This window comes from Oculina patagonica, chromosome 2, assembly GCF_052425735.1.
Source record: "Oculina patagonica isolate OP01 chromosome 2, crgOcupat, whole genome shotgun sequence".
NCBI classification, from domain to species: Eukaryota; Metazoa; Cnidaria; class Anthozoa; order Scleractinia; family Oculinidae; genus Oculina; species Oculina patagonica.
Window position 1 is genome coordinate 5,191,022 of NC_135759.1, and position 20,887 is coordinate 5,211,908.

General features: G+C 38.0%; 3 protein-coding genes across 3 annotated transcripts; 2 read left to right on the forward strand and 1 right to left on the reverse strand.

Annotated features, from left to right (window-relative positions):
• The first annotated feature begins 468 nt into the window (after positions 1-468).
• LOC144642798 (glycerol-3-phosphate acyltransferase 4-like) lies at positions 469-20,358 on the forward strand. The gene is made up of 15 exons (XM_078501879.1): positions 469-605; positions 928-973; positions 2,779-2,903; positions 3,424-3,466; positions 4,333-4,387; positions 5,752-5,817; positions 12,420-12,494; positions 12,870-12,959; positions 13,548-13,641; positions 14,522-14,637; positions 15,171-15,226; positions 16,017-16,102; positions 16,704-16,832; positions 17,954-18,033; positions 18,836-20,358. Exons 1-15 carry the CDS (start codon positions 474-476, stop codon positions 18,921-18,923), a joined length of 1,281 nt encoding a protein of 426 aa, XP_078358005.1. The 5' UTR covers positions 469-473; the 3' UTR covers positions 18,924-20,358.
• Positions 5,874-7,564, forward strand: LOC144642791 (uncharacterized). The gene has a single exon (XM_078501869.1). It carries the CDS (start codon positions 5,912-5,914, stop codon positions 7,448-7,450), a length of 1,539 nt encoding a protein of 512 aa, XP_078357995.1. The 5' UTR covers positions 5,874-5,911; the 3' UTR covers positions 7,451-7,564.
• LOC144637786 (uncharacterized) lies at positions 8,952-11,032 on the reverse strand. The gene is made up of 2 exons (XM_078496870.1): positions 10,791-11,032; positions 8,952-10,617 (listed from the first exon to the last, which is right to left on the reverse strand). Exons 1-2 carry the CDS (start codon positions 10,970-10,972, stop codon positions 8,952-8,954), a joined length of 1,848 nt encoding a protein of 615 aa, XP_078352996.1. The 5' UTR covers positions 10,973-11,032.
• Positions 20,359-20,887: the final 529 nt, after the last annotated feature.

The window sequence follows — 20,887 nt, forward strand, 5'->3', positions numbered from 1 at the left end:
ATACAATAGTGTTTCCACGTCCCTGGAAAATAGTGCAAAGTACAATGATTTTTTTTTTTATAATTTTTGTGTAATATGTTTTGTTATTAGCTGTGTTGAAAGGCCATGCAGTGGCCTTTTTTTAATTTCACATTATTGTCTGTAAGATCTGGAAGTCAAAGTCCGCAGAAAACTTTAGAACTGAGAACTGGTCTTTCTGTCTCGGAGTCGGAACTCGGAAAACGCCTTCCTCGTTCAAATTCCCGGGAAATTTTTGCCCTACTGCTAGCCAATAATACGATTGTCATAAAGATCTGAAAGTAAAAGTCTGCATAAAACTTTAGAAACTGAAAACTGGACATTTTGGTTCGAAAGGCCTTCGAATTCCTCTTTCATATCAAATTTGCCTTATGCTAGCCAGTGGAATTGTGGGTAATCGAACACAAAACAGGTCTCTTGTCAGCGGTTATTCGATCAACAGTGAAGAAATCAAAATGGCGATATGGATGATCTTTTTAGCGTTCTATTTGGCCTTTATAATCCTGTTTATGGCCATTCCTGCGTCTTTGGGGTTTTCGTTTGGAATCCGAAATCTTTATTTAGCCACTTTATACAAAGTATTTGAGGTAAGCTTTAATTACGCTGTTGTAAATCGTTCGCTAATTGTCCATAGAATCGAAGATTATTTGTACAGTACCGCTATTTGTAAGGACCTGTTCTAACTCAGTGATACCACTTAAGGTTTTGATCGCCGCAATTCTGCACACAATCGTTAAACGCAAAGAGAACCGCAGTGTTTATCTGATCTTATACGAGTTTCATGTATAGCTTAAACAATTTAAATTTATTTTCTAAGTTTTGAGGCTGGTGCCCGCGCGCTGCCCAATTGTTTATGCATCAAACACAATGTAATTGTTATAGATTTGTCTGATGTGCTTTTTCTTTTAGTTTGGAAGGCAAACAATTCAGTCAAAGCAAGGAGTCAGATCAAATGGTAAAGTACCGTTCGTATACCGAGAAAACACAATAAGATCTGTTGTACATAACGTATAATGAAAGCTTTAATAACCAATTCCATGTGCTCTTTTTGATGTCTGTTAGTGCAACCAAATTGTAACATTCCTCTTAATATGAGAGATATGAACTGCACCGTGCTTAATTGTATACTCAGTTTTTTTTTGTTTGGATCTCTCACACATGAATTGAAAAGGCTGAAAAACTATACCCTTAAAGTTCTTTGCCCATATTTTTGGAAGAGATCACATCCACAAATTTAAAGAGGATATGTAAAGGTGCACTTGTCTGGCATCTCTTCCAGGGGCAGGTAGATGGGTAGGGGGTGTTGGTAGAGATTCTAAGAAGTAACAAATGTGCAGGGCTGCAAAAAAAAAAAAAAAACAGTCGGACATCGAACACTGGCCAACCACAATTTGCCAATGTCTGACGAAATTCCAACTGTGGTCGGACAGAATGTCCAGACAACTTTTTCTTGCTTTTCAGTGCAAACACCAATGTTCTTTGTGGACAATTAGATTAGATTAGATTAGCATTAGATTAGCAGGTTCACTTATCGAGTACTACTGTAATTATGATGTCAGACCTCACATACACTTTTGTTTTGTCCGATCAAAATGGTGATTTAGTTGTACGCATGTCCTTTTAAGGAAAAAAAATTATTTGCAGCTTTGAAAGCGGGTACTATTATTTGGGAAATTTTTGCAGAATTTTTTGAGCCTTTAACAATCTGAGTTTTATGCTTGAAAAACAGTCTACCAGACATTTTCCCTGTAAAAATAGCATTACTTTTGAACATCTGAAGAGCGACATAACTGTAATTTGCGGAGAGAAATCACATCACAGCTATATATATATCGATTTCTGGAGTCGCGCAGAAACAACTTCGATTCTAGCTATACGCAGCCAAAGATGCTTGTAAACAGTTTCGGTGGTCTAGTATAGCAATTGTTAATGAAAATGGACCATTATTTTTAAATTTCCTACGACACATACTTGTTTTGGGTGTTCAAAAATCTGTTAAAATCCATGACAAAGCCCCTTTAAAGATCAGGCAGACAAATTAAATGCATTTTGGGTTGGCTTTCAATAATGATTTCCCAAGGAATTTGGAAATGTGTGAAGATCCTAGCTAGCATGCACAATGAAAACATACTCTGCAGATTGATCCAAATGGTTGGCACATAATTTAGACATGTTAGGTAATCTATGAACTATTGGTTTTCCTGAAGGTTACATGAGTTTCAACCTGAATGTAATACTCTTACAATCACATAATACCATTTGAAAGTTCTAATTATTTGGGATTTCTTTCTAATAAGTTCAAATTGTGGTCATTGTGAAGAACAGCTCCCTGTAACCGCCTTTCGGCCGTCTGTCGGCCGACAGTTGGCCGACATCGAAGCTAAAACCTGTCAGCAGGTTGTCGGTTGACAGACATCTGACAGTCGGCTGACAAACGTCCGACAGACGGATGTGAAACGGCCGATTGTCGGCCGACAGATGACCGACAGTCGACCAACAGTCGGTAACGGGGAGCTGTTCTTCACAATGACCCAAATTGTTTTTATTATTGTTTTTAAGAGTGTTATCTTCAGACCTGTTGGAAGAGATTAATCTAGGTTATGAAAAAATATAACCTGGTGCAAGGATATCATTGCCTCCTGTAGTACTTGTAGCAGTTGCAGGTTCTTATGAGTTCATTAATGTTTTGTTGGCTTGAACAGCTAGATACAGACTGGATAAAATAAACATTTAATAGTGCCTTTCTTGTTCCATTTTTAGTCATTGACAAAACACGTGTAGCAAAGCTAGCAAAGGGTAACCTACCCAGGAACAGATCATTTGGAACCTTCCAGCGAGAATTTCACATGGGTGATACCATTGGGTTCTGTGTTAATGGGGTTGAGGTAGGTAAATGTATGTGGCCACTCTACAATCTGCCAGCTCTTATACAGTCCAAATGGATTTTATTGTTTGCAAGTTGTTTAAGATTTAACAATGTTCAAAAAAATTTTTTAGACATTCATCTCACAAATACTGTTCCGTAGGATGCTTTTTAATTCCAGTTATAGGCCAAGCCCCCCTGGTAATAGGCTCATCTACCTGAGAAAACCAAAAAATACATTGGGTTATAAGTCCCTGGATATGAGCCCACCTCTAGTGGATGATAGTACTGAACAGGGCTAAATGTTGCTTTCTTATTTTTAACATAAAAAACGTATTTTAATAAACACTGCCATGGCTTGTTCTATTCAATGCTCCAACCCCCCCTCCCCCCTTGGATGTAATACTAGTCCATTGCAGGGTTACCCCCAGCATTAAATTTGTCATTACTACCCTGGCAGAGTCCAGCGCACTAACCATTTGGCCACTGGACCTCCTGTAATAGGTTTTTAGTTTGGAACTGATGTTATATTTCTTCTGTAGGCCATCATAGATGATGAAGTAACCAAGTGTTTCTCTGCAGAAGGTATGTAGTACATGTTCTCAGTTACCAGTGGCTTCTAAAGCGTCTGAGGGCTGAACTTAAAAAAGTCTGTCCATCAAAACCTTATTCATGCATAACTCATTATTACACCCCTAAAATTGCTTCTGGGCACTAGTATTAATTAAATATTAGTAATTTTTAACAAAACAAGACCATTACTTTTATGATTCCATTTACAGTATTTATTCGATTTACCGCCCTGGGCGCTTATTAAAGTTTTGGACCCTGAGAGTGGGCGCTTATTCGAGGTGGGCGCTTATTCGAGGTGGGCGCTTATTCGAGGCTGGGCGCTTATTGCATTTTCACCATTTTTAGCAACTGGTTACTTTAGTTTGCAACAAAACAATGAATGATAATGAAACGTGAAGATGTACCAAGGCAAAACTTTAACTGTTTATTGAAAGTTTTTCCAGAAAACTTGGTCTTCGCGCAAGCCTTTTAGTAGTACTTAGTCGATTTCAATCGCAATTTCAATAATAATCAACACTCCTCATGTGTGTTCATAGGGTTTTTCTATGAGGCAGGTAGGGGTGGGTGCTTATTCGAGGCTGAGCGCTTATTTCCTACCTAAAGGGTGGGCGCTTATTCGAGGTGGGCGCTTAATCGAATAAATAGCTAGGGTATGTACACTTTTTGCTGGGTTTTTAGTTAATGCAAATGCAGTTCTCCTTTATATTATTCAATGTAATATTAATTTTTCACTTTTATGAATATTTTATTTGCACCCAAAGCACTACATTAATACAATAAACATAACAAAAAAAGGAAAAATAACACTTGTCTGGTAACTTATAATATTATAATATCTTTTTGTCTGACATTTTGATATTAACTTTCTTTAATTTTAGAATTAGAATCTTGGAATCTTCTCACTAGGACCAATGAGAACTACCACTACATCAGGTAAACATTTAAGTTTGAAGACTAAAATATTTCTACATTAATCTTGTGTTATAATTACAAAGCATTAGTACAGTCAAACCGCTTTTATTAGTGCAAAGAGCAAGAGACCGAGCAGAGTGTCCCTATTATCAGGGTTCGTACAGGTCCTGGAAAACCTGGAAAGTCCTGGAATTTTATTGCAGTGGCACTTTCCAGGACTGGAATGTCCTGGAAAGTTCTGAAAATCTGTTAAACTCAAGTAACAACTAAATTCTCAGAACTTAGGAATTTATCGCATACAGTATTAAAGGGGAGAAATAATATCATTTAAGATCTTGGAAGTGAAAGGGTTAATTGAAGTCCTGGAAAATCAATCTGAGTCCTTGAAAAGTCCTGGAAAAGAACTGGAAAATTGCTTGTGAAAAAGGGTATGAACCCTGTATTATTGGACAGAGATTATAGGAACTCTAGTCTCTCTGAGACTAAGGGAACTGTCCACTGATGGTGTAGAATTAAGGACGTGTCAGTAAGGAGGGGTTTGACTGTGCAATATTGTTAAAAGAGTGCATGTTGCTGAAGCTCCAGAACTGGGAACTGGATGACAAAAACTCTGAGAAGTACAACACTCCGGATCCTTTGTCATTTTTCTATTAATCCTTTAACTCCCATTATTATACATTAGAATTACTTTAAAACATGTGATTGGTCGAGAGCATTCAGTCAATATACAGTAGCATGTGAACTTGACATGATAACCCAATATCTGCAGCAGATATTGGGTTATCACGTAGAGTTCAAAGTCTGCCTAGTTTCCAAGCCCCTCGTCCGTGTAGTGCTGTCAAACTTTCGAAAATATGGCTGAGCGATTCGCCTCCGATTCCGAAGAGGAATTGAAAGTTTTGATCCAGAACAAAGATTCTAAAAACACGAAGAGAAACAACAAAAACAAGTGTAAAAATTCTGAATGATTATTTGAGAGAGAAGAACGTGGAGGAACCACAAGATAAAACCGCTTTGGCCAATATTCTGACGAAGTTTTACGCCGGCGCTAGAAAAAGTGATGGCAAATTGTTTAAAAATGTATAATAAAACAATTATTGAATTCGGTTTTCGCATGATATCGTGGATTATCAAAACCTCGTGTCTGTGCCGAAGCCGGAGGCTGAGGCAGATACATGTAACACAGACCTCGGTTTTGATAATTCACGATATCATGCTCAACCTCATCCAATAATTGCTTAATATCGTTCCGGGATAAACAGTACATCATTGTGCACATTCTATTAAAAGTAGGAGCTGATGAGAATAACTAATTAAAGGAGAATCAATATTGGAATTTAAAAAGACTGACGTGTATCAACTTGGTTCTCGTGTTTTCTTTGTAGTCCCAAGTTAACCGTCATGTGGATGTTAGGCTTTTTTGTAAGATACATCATTTTGTTTCCCATGAGGTAAGTTTCCTGTGCGCTAAGTTTATTATAAATCTATTTATTAAATAAATATGGCGGATGTTTACGAGTAGGTACGGAAACTAGACAACTCAGCATGGGAAAACGGAACTGTTGTGTACCAAACTGCGTAAATTCTTGGCGAAATTCCCCTGAAGTGAAGTATCACTCTCTGCCTAAAGATAAGACACTCTTAAAAGAGTATAAGAGGCTTATAAGGAACGATAATCTGAAAGAGTTTTCGGCTAACACCAGAATTTGTGGCAATCACTTTCCGGGAGGAGAAAGAATGTCCCGTACACAATTGCCTTCGATCTTTCCTTGGAAAACCCCCAGCAAAAGTCGACGTGAAATATTCAAATACGAGTTGCCTGCAAAACGTAAGAAGCCATCAGGTGATTCTCGAGCGGAAGACAACACAAGCAAGGTGCCTGCTACGGCTGAAGTGAGTACTTCTGATCATGCTATAGTTGTTCAAGAAATTTCTAGTGGCAGCAACGTTAACTGCGGTGTAAGTGAAAATATTCCTGTCATAGCAAGCGTTGATGCTGGTAAAATTCAAAAAGTGCAAACTACATCTGCAGAAACTCAAACAGAGAAAGCTGATGAAATTCAAATGCTGGAAAATGAGAAATTAAAAATGCAGGAAGAAATTGACAAGTTGAAGAAAGAAGTGAACAAACTAAAACATACCTTAGAAAAAGAGCCACAATTTGATATTGATGACTTTAAAGATAATGATGCAGACATTGCCTTTCATACTGGTTTCCAGAACTATGACACAATGATTCTATGTTTTAATGTGTTGAAAGAAAAGGCAGCCAACCTCAGCTATGGAAATCATCAGCGTGTAAACTTTGATTCTAAAACAAAAGCTGGTGTAAAGAGGAAACTGTCACTTTGGCAGGAGTTCACCCTAGTGCTACTTAGGCTCAGACTAGGTCTTTTTGAAAAGGATCTAGCAAATAGATATAGAGTATCTGTATCCACTGTGTCTGATATTTGCCGTACATGGATCCGTTTTATGAAATCTGAGTTACAGCCGCGGTGTATTTTGTGGCCAAGTAAAGAGCAAATCAAGTGTTACATGCCGCCAGTTTTCCAACAGTTTTATCCAGAACTTGTTTCAATCATCGATTGTACAGAGATACGAATGGAGTCGCCATCAAGTTTGGACAATCAGTCGTTGTGTTACTCCAGTTATAAAGCACACACCACAATGAAAGGACTCATTGGAATCACCCCAAATGGTGTGGTCTCTTTTGCAAGCGAGCTATACTGTGGGTCAATAAGTGACCCAGAGATTGTGGAGAAGTCAGGATTTTATGATCATTTGCAAAAAGGTGATGTTGTCATGGCTGATAAGGGCTTCTTAATAAAAGATCAACTGGCTAAAGTGGGGGCACGACTGGCAATGCCTCATTTTTTAAGTGATAAAGGGCAATTTAATCCACAAGAATGTGAGTGCAACAAGAAAATCGCTAGTTTGCGAATACATGTGGAAAGATACATGGAACGTCTGAAGAATTGGCATTTTTTTGATAGGGTAATTCCCATCAGCTGTGCAAATATTGCTTCTGACACATGGATTGTTGTCGCTTGTTTATCTAATTTTTTGCCCCCAATAATATCTTAAATGGGTAAGAACTACATATCTGTAATTACTTTATTACATGAAATTTTTGTGATATGTTCATTTTGCAATTTTGAGGTTTGCACATTTTGTATCACGTAAATTTTGCATATTTCCTTGGCAGTTTTATTAAAAACAAGTATGTGAATTAAATGAAAAGGAATTAAAAAGTTATACACTTCCACTAACTTGAAGTTCTTTGAATTTTTTCTAAAACATTATTCGTATGATGGTCGACATTAACATATTCAAAGTTGAGAAACTCCACTATTTACTTGCTTTTGGACCTGCGACTTGTTGTAATAAAGTCAGTGATCATAGTCATATTTTCTTGATTATCAACATAATGCATCACTTTTGTGTCACTTTGATTTCGTGATTTTTAAAATTTGCAAAAAATGGTGTCACAAAAATTTCATGTGATAAGATAGCTTGAAAAAAAGCAGTGGACTGTGCCTGTAATTTGACCATTAAAAGGACCCTGGCTAGCCAACCCTTTGTTTTTGTTGACATGTGGATTTTTCAGTATATTTTTATATTTTATTTTGTCAGTGAATAAATTATTCACAGAATATTTATAGCATATTCTTTTTTGACAGTGACAGGTTTTAAAATGCAAAAATTATCGAAGGAGTATGCCCCACCCATTTCACCTTCCCAAAAATAAATCAACATAGCCATGAAGATAATTTTCTATTTTATTATTTCATAAATCACAAAACATTGGTTTAGTTTTTAAGTGGCAGATGTTACTCAGGACTCATTACTTAGGATTGTTTGAGAGATGGTATAATATTTGATTAGAATTTTTTTAGATAATCTGAAATATAATTTTATGCAAATTACGTGTACCGGTATTTTGTTTTTGTCATGTAAATGACAACTGATGCTTTTTTAGGGATGCTCAGTAAAGTGTCAAGTGTATGTATGCACCCCCTTTCTCATGTTAAAACTGTAGACAAGTAATTGCTGGTAATCAGTGAAGCATATTACCCTATTTTGTTTACATTTAAAACATTAAACTGGTATCTAGTTAACTGCCACAGTTTGTGTTTGTATGTGTGTGTGTGAGTGGGGGGGGGGGGGGAGTTACGGCTGGAACTTCCTTATATGCCATCGTGATCAATCAATGAAACCGATAATCGATAACAAGCAAAATCGATGACAAAAAATTTTGTGACTTTTAATTTCATCAATTATCATCGACTTTCATTGATTATCTTGTTCATTTATGGATTACGTAAATCTATATCCAGACATCTTGGCGATGATATACGATCACTGTCATTACGCTGCAAAAAATCGTGCAATCAATAATAAATTTCATCTCTGACTATTCATTTGTCATCGATTGACCGATACCAATCGATTCCATTAACTAATTATTGATTGATCACGCTGGGTTATATGACATACATGGACATGTAGGTGGATAGGGTATATTTGCTGGGCCCTTTTCCCTGAATAGGTAAATACAATTTCAAGCAGGTCTGCCCTACAATCCCTACAATCTGATGGGGGGGAAATCTATCTCCTTATTCCAGCGAGTTTGACCATGGAGAACTCTTGGATAGACCACTTCGGGGAAAATGTTTTGAAGGAAAAATTTCTCAAGTTTTTGAAGTGTGCTATGCCAGAAAGTGTTGTCAAATTCAACTTCTTCATGGTTCAACCAAACTCCATTTGACACAATAAAATGTGATTCTTTGTAGTTACTGCAGAAAAGTTGTTGCTGAATTTGGTAAAAGTACTTGTGGTTTTTGTTCAAAACAATGTTATTATTCATTTGTTTGTAAATACCAAGTCTACATAGGGTATCCTCCATGGATTCCCCTTCTTTTGAAGTTACTTTTTTAACTTCAACTAAACGTCCTCTCTCAGTAATACCATCTGGACTTGCCCCTAAAAAGGGGTGGGTTTCCGAAAGAAAAAATCCACATTTCCTCACAACATTTCCTGTTTCCTTGCTGAACTGTTCTATAATTTTAGGTTCCATCTCAATTCCCTCCTTCATGAGTCTGGTTTGAATGATTGGCTTGTACATAAGAACCTCTGAAATGGCCTTTGTTGGGCTGGTAGCTTCCCTCAAAAGGCATCTTTTGCACTGTGATGCTGTTATTCGTGGCTGACGAATGTTGTACCACAAGACAGAAGTGTGTTGATCCCTTGTTTCTTTTTCTATTTCATTTCTTTCACTTGCTGCTTCAAATAACCTTTTCTTTACTCTCTCTGCCTTGAGGGATATATCACCAATTGACATTGGATGAACTTTGTCAGGGGAAACTAGTTTCCACTTTTGTAAAATGTTAACATCATTGTGAGGATGCTGTGTCGCTGGCTCTTGACTATTACTCTCTGGAAGACTATGAGGCAATATGAAACTGAGGCCTATTTTTTTACCAGTTGCCAGCTCAACCTTTTTTACCTGATCATGAAAGTCCTTAAGCTCACTATCGGTGATTGTCCTTTGATGAGGAGCTCTACCATCATCCTGACCTCTTGCAAAATGTTTCTTCTCCTTTTTACCATACTCATGTTTCTGAAATTTTAGTGATTGGATTGGCTCTGTATCCAATTTTCTTTTCTTCGGTAAATTCCATTGACATGGTTGGGAGGTACAAGGTACATTGAGTTGTTCCTGACTTTCAGCACTATTTGTATCATGAGGAACATTGCTCCATTGATCTTCTATTGCAAAAAGGGTTGCAGCCAGGTGGTTACATCGGCCATCCACACCAGCAGGGCAGCCACAACATGCCTTAGCAATATCTCCACTTTGATTAAGTACAACTTTTACCGTGTACGCAGTTCCTTTTTTCATTGATGGCAGAACAATGCTTTTAATGAAAAATTTTTCTCCTTCTTTTTTTGAAAAAATTTGGCGAACATGGCCAGATTTATAAAAATTATAACCTTTTGCAATCGGCTTTTCTGTTGCCAACTTCTTTCTTAGTTCAACTTCTTCAATTAAATATTTCCAAATGTGGCTAAAGGATATCCTTGGCAGTACAGCAATACCACATTGAAATCCACCGCTAGGAAAGTTTTCGCTTACTTCAGGATCGACAACTTCAGCGACTCCTAATAGTTTTCTTTTCTTGGCTATATTTACTCCACCATCTGGGTCGACAATATCTTTGTCCATTCCATTTTTTATATAATCATTTACCCTAAAAACAGTAAGATAATAAATTATTGTCTTTCTTTAAATGAGATTTGATACTAGGCTTTATCGAGAACGAATATTCAGCAGGAAAGCTTTTTGAGGACATTTTTAGCACAATAATATGAACGTGAAACGTGTTTTTTTTTTCACCGGCTCAAACAAAAAACTTAAGCTTACCTTGCGACTAGATCTTCTCTCTTTCCAGTAACTTTAGCTCCTCTACATGACAGCCAACGTTTTAAAACTGAAACTGTGCACTGCTCCGCAGGTTTTGTTAATTTGGCTCCTGGAATATCGTTTTCATTAAGTTCAATAGTTTCTTTTTCTTTATCAACAGACAGAGGCGATACAGCAGCCATTTTCTCTCGCGCGCGTCCCCCAAAACAGCCCCAGCATTCAGCGCGAGCCAAACTAGTTACCAGGGCTATTTTGAATTTCGGAACGGGCAATCCAAGGGCAAAACCATAAACTGGTCAGCGGTCATTTTTAAAAAAAACACATGACCTCGTTGAGTTCGACACCAAGCCCGCGGTATGGTCATGTGATACTGGTCAGTGGATACCTTGCTTTGACAGCTGTTAGTTGACCATATGGATATGTTCAATATCGTTAACCTTTTATTTTTCATTATGCCAGGAAGTACTGGTATGGTTATAACTGGAATAAGGCCGCCATGCTGCGTGATGTACGCATGCGCCCGCGAGTAATGCTGCTTGCCATGATGACCACGAAAAAAATGCATAGGTTTCGTATTTCTATGCATGCATGATTGTCCCTTTTCCATGCCATTATGGGGCTCCACTCTGCAGCCCTTAGGACCACTGGGGAGCTCTGCTATAAAACAGAATTAATTGAAGAGGTCAGAGAAGCAGGAACAAGAAGTTAAAATAATGAGCTGACGATCAGCTTGATCTTGGAAAACCAGTTCTTACAGAACTTCAAGTTATATCTGAGTGTGTACTTCGCACTTGGGCCATATATTGATGGGTGAAATGCTGGCAGTCTGTATCTTTCAGAACAGATCAAAGTAATGCAGTTTATATAATTACATAAAGCACACAAAAGTGGCTTAATTAATTCTAACAACTTATTTAACCTTTACTCATGGAGCGATTTAATACGCAGTATCAGAGCAACCTCTACGTTAAAACCACAGGTACCTTTAATTCCCGATTTGAAATACATGAAGTATAAATACCATTCCAATTCGGAAAACATCTTTTTTTGATTTGTGTAGTTCTGTTCAGGTCAGTATTATTATTTAGTATAATGCGAAACTTCAGCAAAAAAGAACGTGCACGGAAAAACGTCGAAAGGTTGGTAAGAAGGTATTTCATTCGAGCGCGAAACAGGGAAAACAACGTGACAGATCTGTTTTCATTTTGTCTCAGTTAATTGACCCGTCGCTATCATATCTTACAAGGGTACTAAGAAACTAAATAGAAAAAAAAAAATGGCAGGCAAAACGGTGGAGATGGCAGGTCCTTTCCTGTCACGCGAACAATGACGATTCGACGAAATGCAAAAGTGACTAACTATTTTCAATATTTTGACGGTCAAAAACGACACGTGACCGAGCTAAACTGGGTTTGGACGGTCAACACGACCGGCCACTATCCAAAAATTATTTTGAGCCCTGACCTGGGACTTCAAGCCTGTGATCCTATGCATAATCCCCCTCTATTTTTGTAGCCCCAGCCTCCTTACAAGTATTAAGGCTTTACTGAATGTGAGGGTGAAGGTGAAATAAGTAACAGTTAAACTTTTTTTAGTATTTATTAATAATTGTTTTTTGTTTTGTTTAAGGTTTATCTTATTTCTTCTTGGCATGACGTTGTTAATCTCCTCAAGGATCTTCATTGCACAGCTTCCAAAGTCCCGGTAACTTATTTTTTTAAGCAGAATTCATCTGTTTTATGACGTCCTCTGGAAATAAAATTAAACCTCATTTCTCTTTCAACCTTGGTTTTTGCAACGCAAATACTTAAATTAAAGTAATTTTACAATGTTAATTGATTGATGTGTATAGTTTTAAACTAAATTCTGTCATATTCATTGTATTGCAGGACAGAAGTTAAGTTTAAAAAAGTCGTAGTATTATTTTACGATGTTAATTGTGTTGTTGTCTTGATTGATGTGTATAGTTTTAAACTAAATCCAGTCATATTGATTGTATAATTTGCAACACAAAAGTTAAGTTTAAAAAATCTAGATAGCACAAGATATAAATGATTCCCTATTAAATTTGTCTTTTAGCTTCAGAAACTGGCTTGATACCAAGTGCATGCTGGTTTCATTTAGAATTTTTGCAAGATCTGTGTCTGCTGTAATAACATTTCACAACAAGTAAGTATTGTAGTTTTGTTGTTGTTTCTTGTAAATACCGCCAGGGCAGCAACCTCTTTGGTCTGAATGCAGCATTTCCCTTTTGTAAGCCAACACATTCTCGTCCCCAGAGTCCATGATCCATCTGGTCTGCGACCTCTGGCGGTCCCGATTTGTGCGCATGTGCAGAGTACTCTTCTGTATTTTCAGCCAGTCAGATTTGACAATGGGTCCGTAAATTGCGGACTATGGGTGTTGGGGTTGCCCAGAGGTCTCAATCCCTGGCGCAGACGAGAAGGATTGTGGACTCTGGGGACAAAATTGCAGCCAACAGACAATAAATCTCAGGGGTGTCATTAAGGGCCGTAACACCTGAACATTACATTTGAGTTCACTGGATTAGTGCTTAATGTACCAGTAGTTAACACTTGTGTACAGGACCAGGTGAAATGCTATAGGTGATAACTTCAATGCAACGGCTGCTTAAATACGGCTTAATGACAGCCCTGGACCATACCATGTTATCTTAATAGAACTGCATTTGAAATTATTTTGTTTTCAGTCTTTTATGTCACCATGTAGTGAATTTTTCTGTTCTTGTTCTTTTAGGGAGAACTTGGCTCATGGTGGTGGTATTTGTGTAGCTAACCACACTACACCTATTGATGTGCTGATTTTGATGTGTGACAGATGCTATTCTCTGGTAAGGTCATATACTGCAAGACGTGCAATACATCTCCTTGTTGTTTCAGCTCTCAGTACATTTTTTTTTAAAAAATCAGGTCTGTACGGTATTCCATACTTTTTTTTTTCTTTTAATAATGCTTACAACAATGCTTACAACAATACAAAACACACAAGGAAGGAAAAAAATTACAAGGTAAACAAATAAATGAAACAAAAAGAAACGATGTATTACAAATCTCTACACTACTTAGCCATAAGAAAATAATAAACACAGAACATGGGTGATACCTGCATCCCACTAACAATTCCTGATTCCCTCTATGGTGTGCGCCCATGCACGAGACTTAGCAACAATGAATACAACTACCATGATTCCCTGCAAGCGCGTGCCATAGCAGTCGATGGAACAAGTGCAAGTTTTGGCAAATCTTCGTTGAAGCACTCGAAGAATTTCTGAATTATTTCGTCCAGTCCAAAACTAGCGCGAGCATTCACGAGTACGCCGAAAGCAATCGCGCGTACAAATACGTCATGTTGCTTAGCAACTTCTGGGACGAAAACCGCGGGCTCAGTCACTTCTCGGAAAAGTGATGTCGCCACCAACTAGCGCTTGTTCCCTCGACTAATAGAGGGAATCGGGCAGTAAGGGGGCCCTCTCTGTAGTAGAGTCTTTCTCAGTGCATTCAATAAGAACAGATGGCAAAGGGTCAGCTTCTTTGCTCTACCTTGTTTTACTTTGTTTTACTTTGCTTAGAGAAGTAAGCTCCTTTTTCCCCAAGCCTGGAATTGAAGTAAATAGAGAACTTCAAGATTCTTTCAAACTGTCAGTAACTCTTATCAAACCCAGTGCATATTTCTAATTATTGAAACCCTTACTGATTTGATTGCATCCAAAGGTTGGACAGCGGCAGCCTGGGTTGTTTGGTTTCTTGGAGAGGACACTCGCGAAGACTCAAGATCATATTTGGTTTGAGAGAACAGAAATGAAGGACAGATTGATTGTGACAAGAAGGTACCTTGAAATAATTTTCACTCCTTTTCTTTTTCCTTCACATCTATTGCTTAGTAGCAGCTTTTTAACCTTCAGATCATTTTTTTTTACTATTCTTTAATTTATAGAGCTGCAATTATTTCCTTGAAGCTCTTCAATTTTAGGCAAAAGTGGGAAAAGAGAACGATGGTTATATCTGTTGGCGTAGGTGAGGGGGGAGAGTTTGGACTACAACCAGTACCAGAAATGTTAGACCTACTTGTATAACAAGGGATTGGGGTTGGGTTAGGGGTAGCGTGGGGTGGGGTGTATGAAATTTTTTTGAGTGATACATACTTGGGGCAAAATGGAACGCCTTCTTGTACCCAGTAACAGACTGTGGGAAATATCTCATTGTCAAGTGACTTGACCTTTTTCAATGTACATGCTAAACTTTAGGCCAGTGCATATGGAAATCTGGAGCTTTTTATTCATGTACATGTACAAACAACGAAAGTTGGAATCATTGAAGTTTGACATTCATAATATACTATATACTATTTTACTTCGCTTAGGTTAAGAGAACACGTTGAAGATCCAAGTAAAAACCCGATTTTAATATTTCCAGAGGGTAAGTAGGTTTCGGCTTGTTACACCTGTAATAGAGTGACTACCGATGACGCTAAGTTCATGATTTTCTCATTCCTTTCCTTGTTTAAGTCAGGTTTACATTGGTAGTTTTTATGTGACAAATATTATCTGGTCGTGTAGATGACACAACAATTATTTGTCAGCAGTCCAAAATTAAGGGCGCCAGTAATGACCTTGGACAGCAGAGATACGCTTAGAGGTACGCGTGCACAGTGCTCAGTGGGAGTTTGGGAGACCGGGGACCACATATACTGGCGCAAAATTTTACATTTTATGTGACTAGTCATCTACACGAGCAATTTTCGCAAGTGACAACTTTTTTTCGCAAGTGACAACTTTATATGTAGGGGTATGAATGGTCCCTCAAATTTTTTTATTTGCTCGCTCCTTTTTTTTGTGTTTTTACCGTCTCTTTTCTCTCCCCCTCAAAAATACCTTCCTCTCCTCACCGTATATGTCACATTAAACTGAGCTAACACGCCAGCTTGTCAACAAATATATTTGTCACGTAAAAATTGGCAAATTTTTCTCATCTACACGGGCAAATAAAAGTTGTCACATAAAAATTCCTCGTCTGAACCCGGCTTTAGTTGTGAATTTTCGCGCGTAAGTAACAACCAATCAGAAACATTCCACGGATCTACGTAGAGCTACGTCATCAGTATGGAATTTTTCTGGGTTGACTCTCAGGGAGGGGGTAAAATTGAGTTTGCGAAGAGTGACGTATTTTTTGAAGAATTAAAATGCTGATCTCTGTTGTTTATCTTCAGGAACATGCATTAACAACACATCCGTGATGATGTTCAAGAAAGGCAGTTTTGAGATTGGTGGAGATATCTATCCTGTAGCGATAAAGGCAAGTCTTTACAAGAATTCATTTCCTTTTAGTGAGTACACTTTAAAACGGGCCACGTTTTTCACATTTAATCCTTTGAAATCAGTTTGCCGACGGTTTTTACCGAAATTCGGCATCGGCCGTTTGTAAGCTTTTACTGTCCTGTTATCCTACGATATCGAGTCACTAACTAACCTGATAATAACGATATTGTGGACAGTTTTAAAAGGAAAAAACAAAGTCCGCACATAACTCATATTTTTGTTTTTTTTTTAAAAAAAAAAGCAATTGGCAAATGTTGCAAACTCGCAAAACACGATGAAGATGTAATTTCTTTGACGTAGGAAAAGCGTGCGAATTTTTTTCGCGCCAAAAACGCGGCTGCTGCGTCACTTGCGTTACGTCACAGACTCGCTTTTATCTTGAAACAAAAGTCAATCTTTGAAATCAAGAGAAAATCTCTTGTTGAAATTAGTTTTTTAAAAACTTCTGATTTAACTATTTATTTTTATTAGAAATCTCTTCTCCCACACTTAGACGCCCATTCAGCCTTCAATCTCCTTATAAGCTATCATCCGATGCAATATATTTGTTGTAATTGCTGTTTTTTATTTATTTGTAGTATGACCCAACATTTGGAAATGCATTTTGGAACTCAAGTGCTGAAGGATTTGCAATGTACCTGTTTCAACTCCTGACGAACTGGGCACTAGTCTGTGATGTGTGGTATCTTCCGAAAATGACGCGTCAGGTAATAGAGAAAAATAGCTGAAATTTGACGATTAAAGATGAATTCCAGTCCGTACTGCGCAATCTCGGCTGCAATGTTTATGTGAGCATCACACGAAGGAATGTTTACAAGCAAAACTCAAAATTCCGTGACAAACTTACCTTTTTGTTCATTATTAAGGCCAGATATCCTTGCAGAACAAATAATAACGAGTAGAAGAACCTTGACGCTGTTTCAAACCGACGTTTAAGTTCATCGGAAATTCTTGAACGAAACGAACTGTAATGGCAGACTAAAAAACTTCATGTATGCTGTCACCGAAGTGTAACGTTTCAACGAATTCAAAACAAAAAACGAAAACAAACCCCGAGTCTGCGCAGTACGGACTGGAAATCAGCTTTAAATGAATGTGTCACGGCTAAGTTATTTGCCAAATACTTGCTATGAAACTTAATGTTTGCAAAGAAATTACTTCTATGTATCTAAATGATAAAACCAAAGTTTCATTTCAACCAAATGTGTCTCCCGGGCGTTATACTTTAAAGTAACAAGCAATTAAGATTAACTTTGAAAACTGTTCAGCCCAACAATAATTTATTTCAAAAACGCAAATCGCTATCCGTTTCAATCTCCGACACGTTTGGCCATCCGTACCTTCTTTTGTATTTGCTGTGTTATTGAATTGTTCCTTCAATGATTTATTATAATATTTTTATATTTCTAAGAATTTGATGGTCATTTCCCATGCCTAAATTTGACTGAAATCCGTAAGACAGTCCTTGTAACACGATACTAACTTGTTTGATGCATTTATATCGGAACGACAGTCGGCGAAGTTGTCGAGAGTCAAAACTGTGGATTTTTGGTCGATTTAAACCTACTCTTTTAGCAGCAAGTTCTTGTTAAACTTCCCGAAAAGTTACCGAAGTATATTTCATTATCCGATTCTTATTGTCCAATCAGAATGCGCCCGAGCATTCCGAAAGATATCACGTGAGGTTGTCGCCATAAAGAGTTGTCAAGGTACTTAGCAACGTCCCTGCCAAACACCAAGCAACGTTCCAACAGAACAACTTTTATGCCCCCCCCCCCCCCTCCCCTAGTACAAGTGAGGTATTTAAGTTGTATTTTTTTATCTTCAGGAGGATGAGAGCGCTGCACAGTTTGCGAATCGTGTTAAGACAGAGATCGCACGGCAGGGAGGACTTGTTGACCTTATATGGTAAGTGTTTGTTTTCCGTACCGTAAACGTTTAACAGCAACAACCCCCCTACGCTCCCCCCACCCCCACCCCCACTTAAAAGCAAATCACTGAAGCTCCCAAATTTCCAGACGGTAGAGCATGTTTGCATTTATTTTGATTGGTACGGTACGTTTGGAGACATTTAGATGTTTAACTGAAATCTTTAGAGCTTGTGCTGTATTTCATATCGTTACATTTAAAGAGTTTAACAATTCGGCGCGGTGGTCAAATGGCTAGCGCGCTGGATTCTGGATCGAGTGGTCCGGGTTCGAGACCTGGCCGGGGTCATTCTGTTGTGTTCTTGGGCAAGACATATAACTTTCATAGTGCCTCTCTCCAACCAGGTGTATAAGTGGGTAACTGGCAAAATAATTCTGGTAGGGGGGGGGGGGGGGGGGGTTACCCTGCGATGGACTAGCATCTCATCGAGGGGGGAGTAGAAATACTCCTGGTCGCTTTATGCTACGGAAACCGGGATAAGCTCCGGCTGTATGGGCCGCTTGGCTCGACGCAGACTTTACTTTACAATTCGGTTTGTTATGTGTGAGTTATGGATACTCCAAACCTATTTTGAAACGCAAAGTTCACATGCAAGAGTTAACGAAAATTTTACACATCCGTAATCATGTTGATGAGAATGGTTTTCCACGTCACAAGTTTAATAGGGAGATTCTTTCCAAACGAGGGCAATGTTTTGCTCTCTGAGTCTACTACTATTACTTATGCTGACAGATTTTCCTGGGTCAAGCAAATTGTCGTCAATTTATTTTCTGTTTTCCAGGGATGGACAACTTAAGCGAACATCTGTGAAACCTGAGTTCAGACAACAAAGGCAAGAAGACTACGCCAGCACGCTAAAGATCGACTAGATATTCCAACATGTGAAAGAAAGAGGGAAACGTTAATGCACGCTACAGGAGCGGCCAGGAATGCTTGACTTGGGAAAAGAAATCATATCTGAGAATCGTTTCAATTCCAAACAGAAAGCTGAAAATATCGAAATGTTAATTCTCCCAAGTGATTTCCATACAATTCTTTTAATTTGAGTTTGGAGAATTTGGTGATACAGCAAGGGAATATCCCCTAGTTGAGGATTGTTTTGTTTAAATCAACGACTGCTCAACATTGTGCCGGAGAATATAGCTATTGGTCATTTGGAAATGTCGTGTCGGGTGGGTTGGGGTGGGTTGGGGCAGGGCTGGGGAAAGATTTATAAAAAGTTCTAGTTTTATAGACAGATACTTTGGGAAAGTGACGCTTATACGAAGATAATTTTTTTGCTAGCTGAATATTTCAATATATTCAACAAATTGTCACGATACCCATATATAGTAAAAAAAAGCATTGTTATCTGTCATCCGTACATAAAAGATAATCACAATACTTTTAACTGTAGAATATTTTTCGTTGACAGTTTGCTGAATAATAAAACAATTATCTTGATCAGTCTTGTGGAATATCGTCCGATTTTAGCCAACTTGGCCAACTGCCCCGTCGGCTAAGTATCAGGCGATATTCCGCGCGATCCCGCAGGGTAACTGTTGAATATGATATTGGAAAAGTTGTTAGTTCAAAATACGTTTCGGTCATATTTTATGGATCAAAAATTTCTTGGAATCGATTTTACCATATACGCCAAATTGAAGATACGTTAACCCTTTGAAAAGCATAAACCATGAACGATAAGACCGAATAGGATTCTGGGTAAACAGCATTGGTAAGCTTAGTGATATTCCATTATGTAATCTGACGCCTGGAACAGGCGAGTCTTGTTATAATGTTCATTCGGTCACAGTCGATTACTTTTTTCCGATTTCCTAGTAATCATTTGAGTCGCATACGTTTATGGTTTATGCTTTTCATGGGTCAACGTTTCTTCAATCAGGTGTGGGACCTTAAAAATGGGACCTGAAAAACTTGCACGGGACTGTTGTCAAAGCGGGAAAAATCCACGTGCGCCCAGGCAAGTTGCATCTGATTGGTGTAGAAAACTGAATGTTTCTGATTGGATACACCACATTGCACAGATTTAAACTGGTATTCAGTTTGCCTGTTTATTCAGGAATCAACTCTTCATTATTTCCGTACTTCTTTGAGTTAAGTTTATCTTAGAATTTAAATTCTACATTAAAAATGCGTTCATCGTCTACTTATCAGTAACTATATTCATTTCTTATGAGGTGAATTGCAGGCTGAGTCATACTAATATTTGATTCACATCTGAGGCAATGTGAGGCTTCCATCCCACGGTCCGTTCCCAAGGCGAGAATAGATATTTTGAAAAAAAAAAAAAATAAACAAAAATATACAAATCAAGAACAGTGAGAACTTTGACAAATAAATGGCTTGATTGCTTTTGCCATTTCGCGTTAGAGCGGTTCTCAATTGAGTGTCGAAAGTAATTGAAATCTGCCTTGATTTTGATCTCGTCACTTTCTCTTCCAATCAGAAGTAAAACCAAAATCAATCGTGACTCGCTCGCACGCGTTTACCCGCGCTCGACACAGGCTACATGTATTTGCTTCAATTTTTGATTGCATTGTATTGTTTGTGGCCTATGGTTTTGGGTTAACGACACTCGATTGAAAACTGCTCAATCGTAAAGCTTTTAACGGATAATTAGTTTGTTTTGCTTTTGTAATTTCAATACTACTCGGAAATATTAATATATTGAAGGAATGCACAGAAACAATAACTTGGTTTAAATCATGTTTCCGCGAGGCGCCGTGAAAAGCATCGTGTTGTAATGTGTAAGTTCAGATTTTTCTGAAATGATAATTATCTGGATGTGAACTTGTCTCTCCTGCCGTTATTTGGCCGTCACTCAACTCCT

Bases quoted from the DNA above. Each gene is read 5' to 3' on its own strand.
- LOC144642791 (XM_078501869.1), top strand. From the start codon at position 5,912: ATGGGAAAACGGAACTGTTGTGTACCAAACTGCGTAAATTCTTGGCGA.
- LOC144637786 (XM_078496870.1), bottom strand. From the start codon at position 10,972: ATGGCTGCTGTATCGCCTCTGTCTGTTGATAAAGAAAAAGAAACTATT. The intron at 10,618-10,790 runs GTAAGCTTAAGT...TACTGTTTTTAG, and splicing joins AGAGAAGATCTAGTCGCAAG to GGTAAATGATTATATAAAAA.
- LOC144642798 (XM_078501879.1), top strand. From the start codon at position 474: ATGGCGATATGGATGATCTTTTTAGCGTTCTATTTGGCCTTTATAATC. The intron at 5,818-12,419 runs GTAAGTTTCCTG...GTTTTGTTTAAG, and splicing joins ATCATTTTGTTTCCCATGAG to GTTTATCTTATTTCTTCTTG. The intron at 12,960-13,547 runs GTAAGTATTGTA...TTGTTCTTTTAG, and splicing joins GTAATAACATTTCACAACAA to GGAGAACTTGGCTCATGGTG.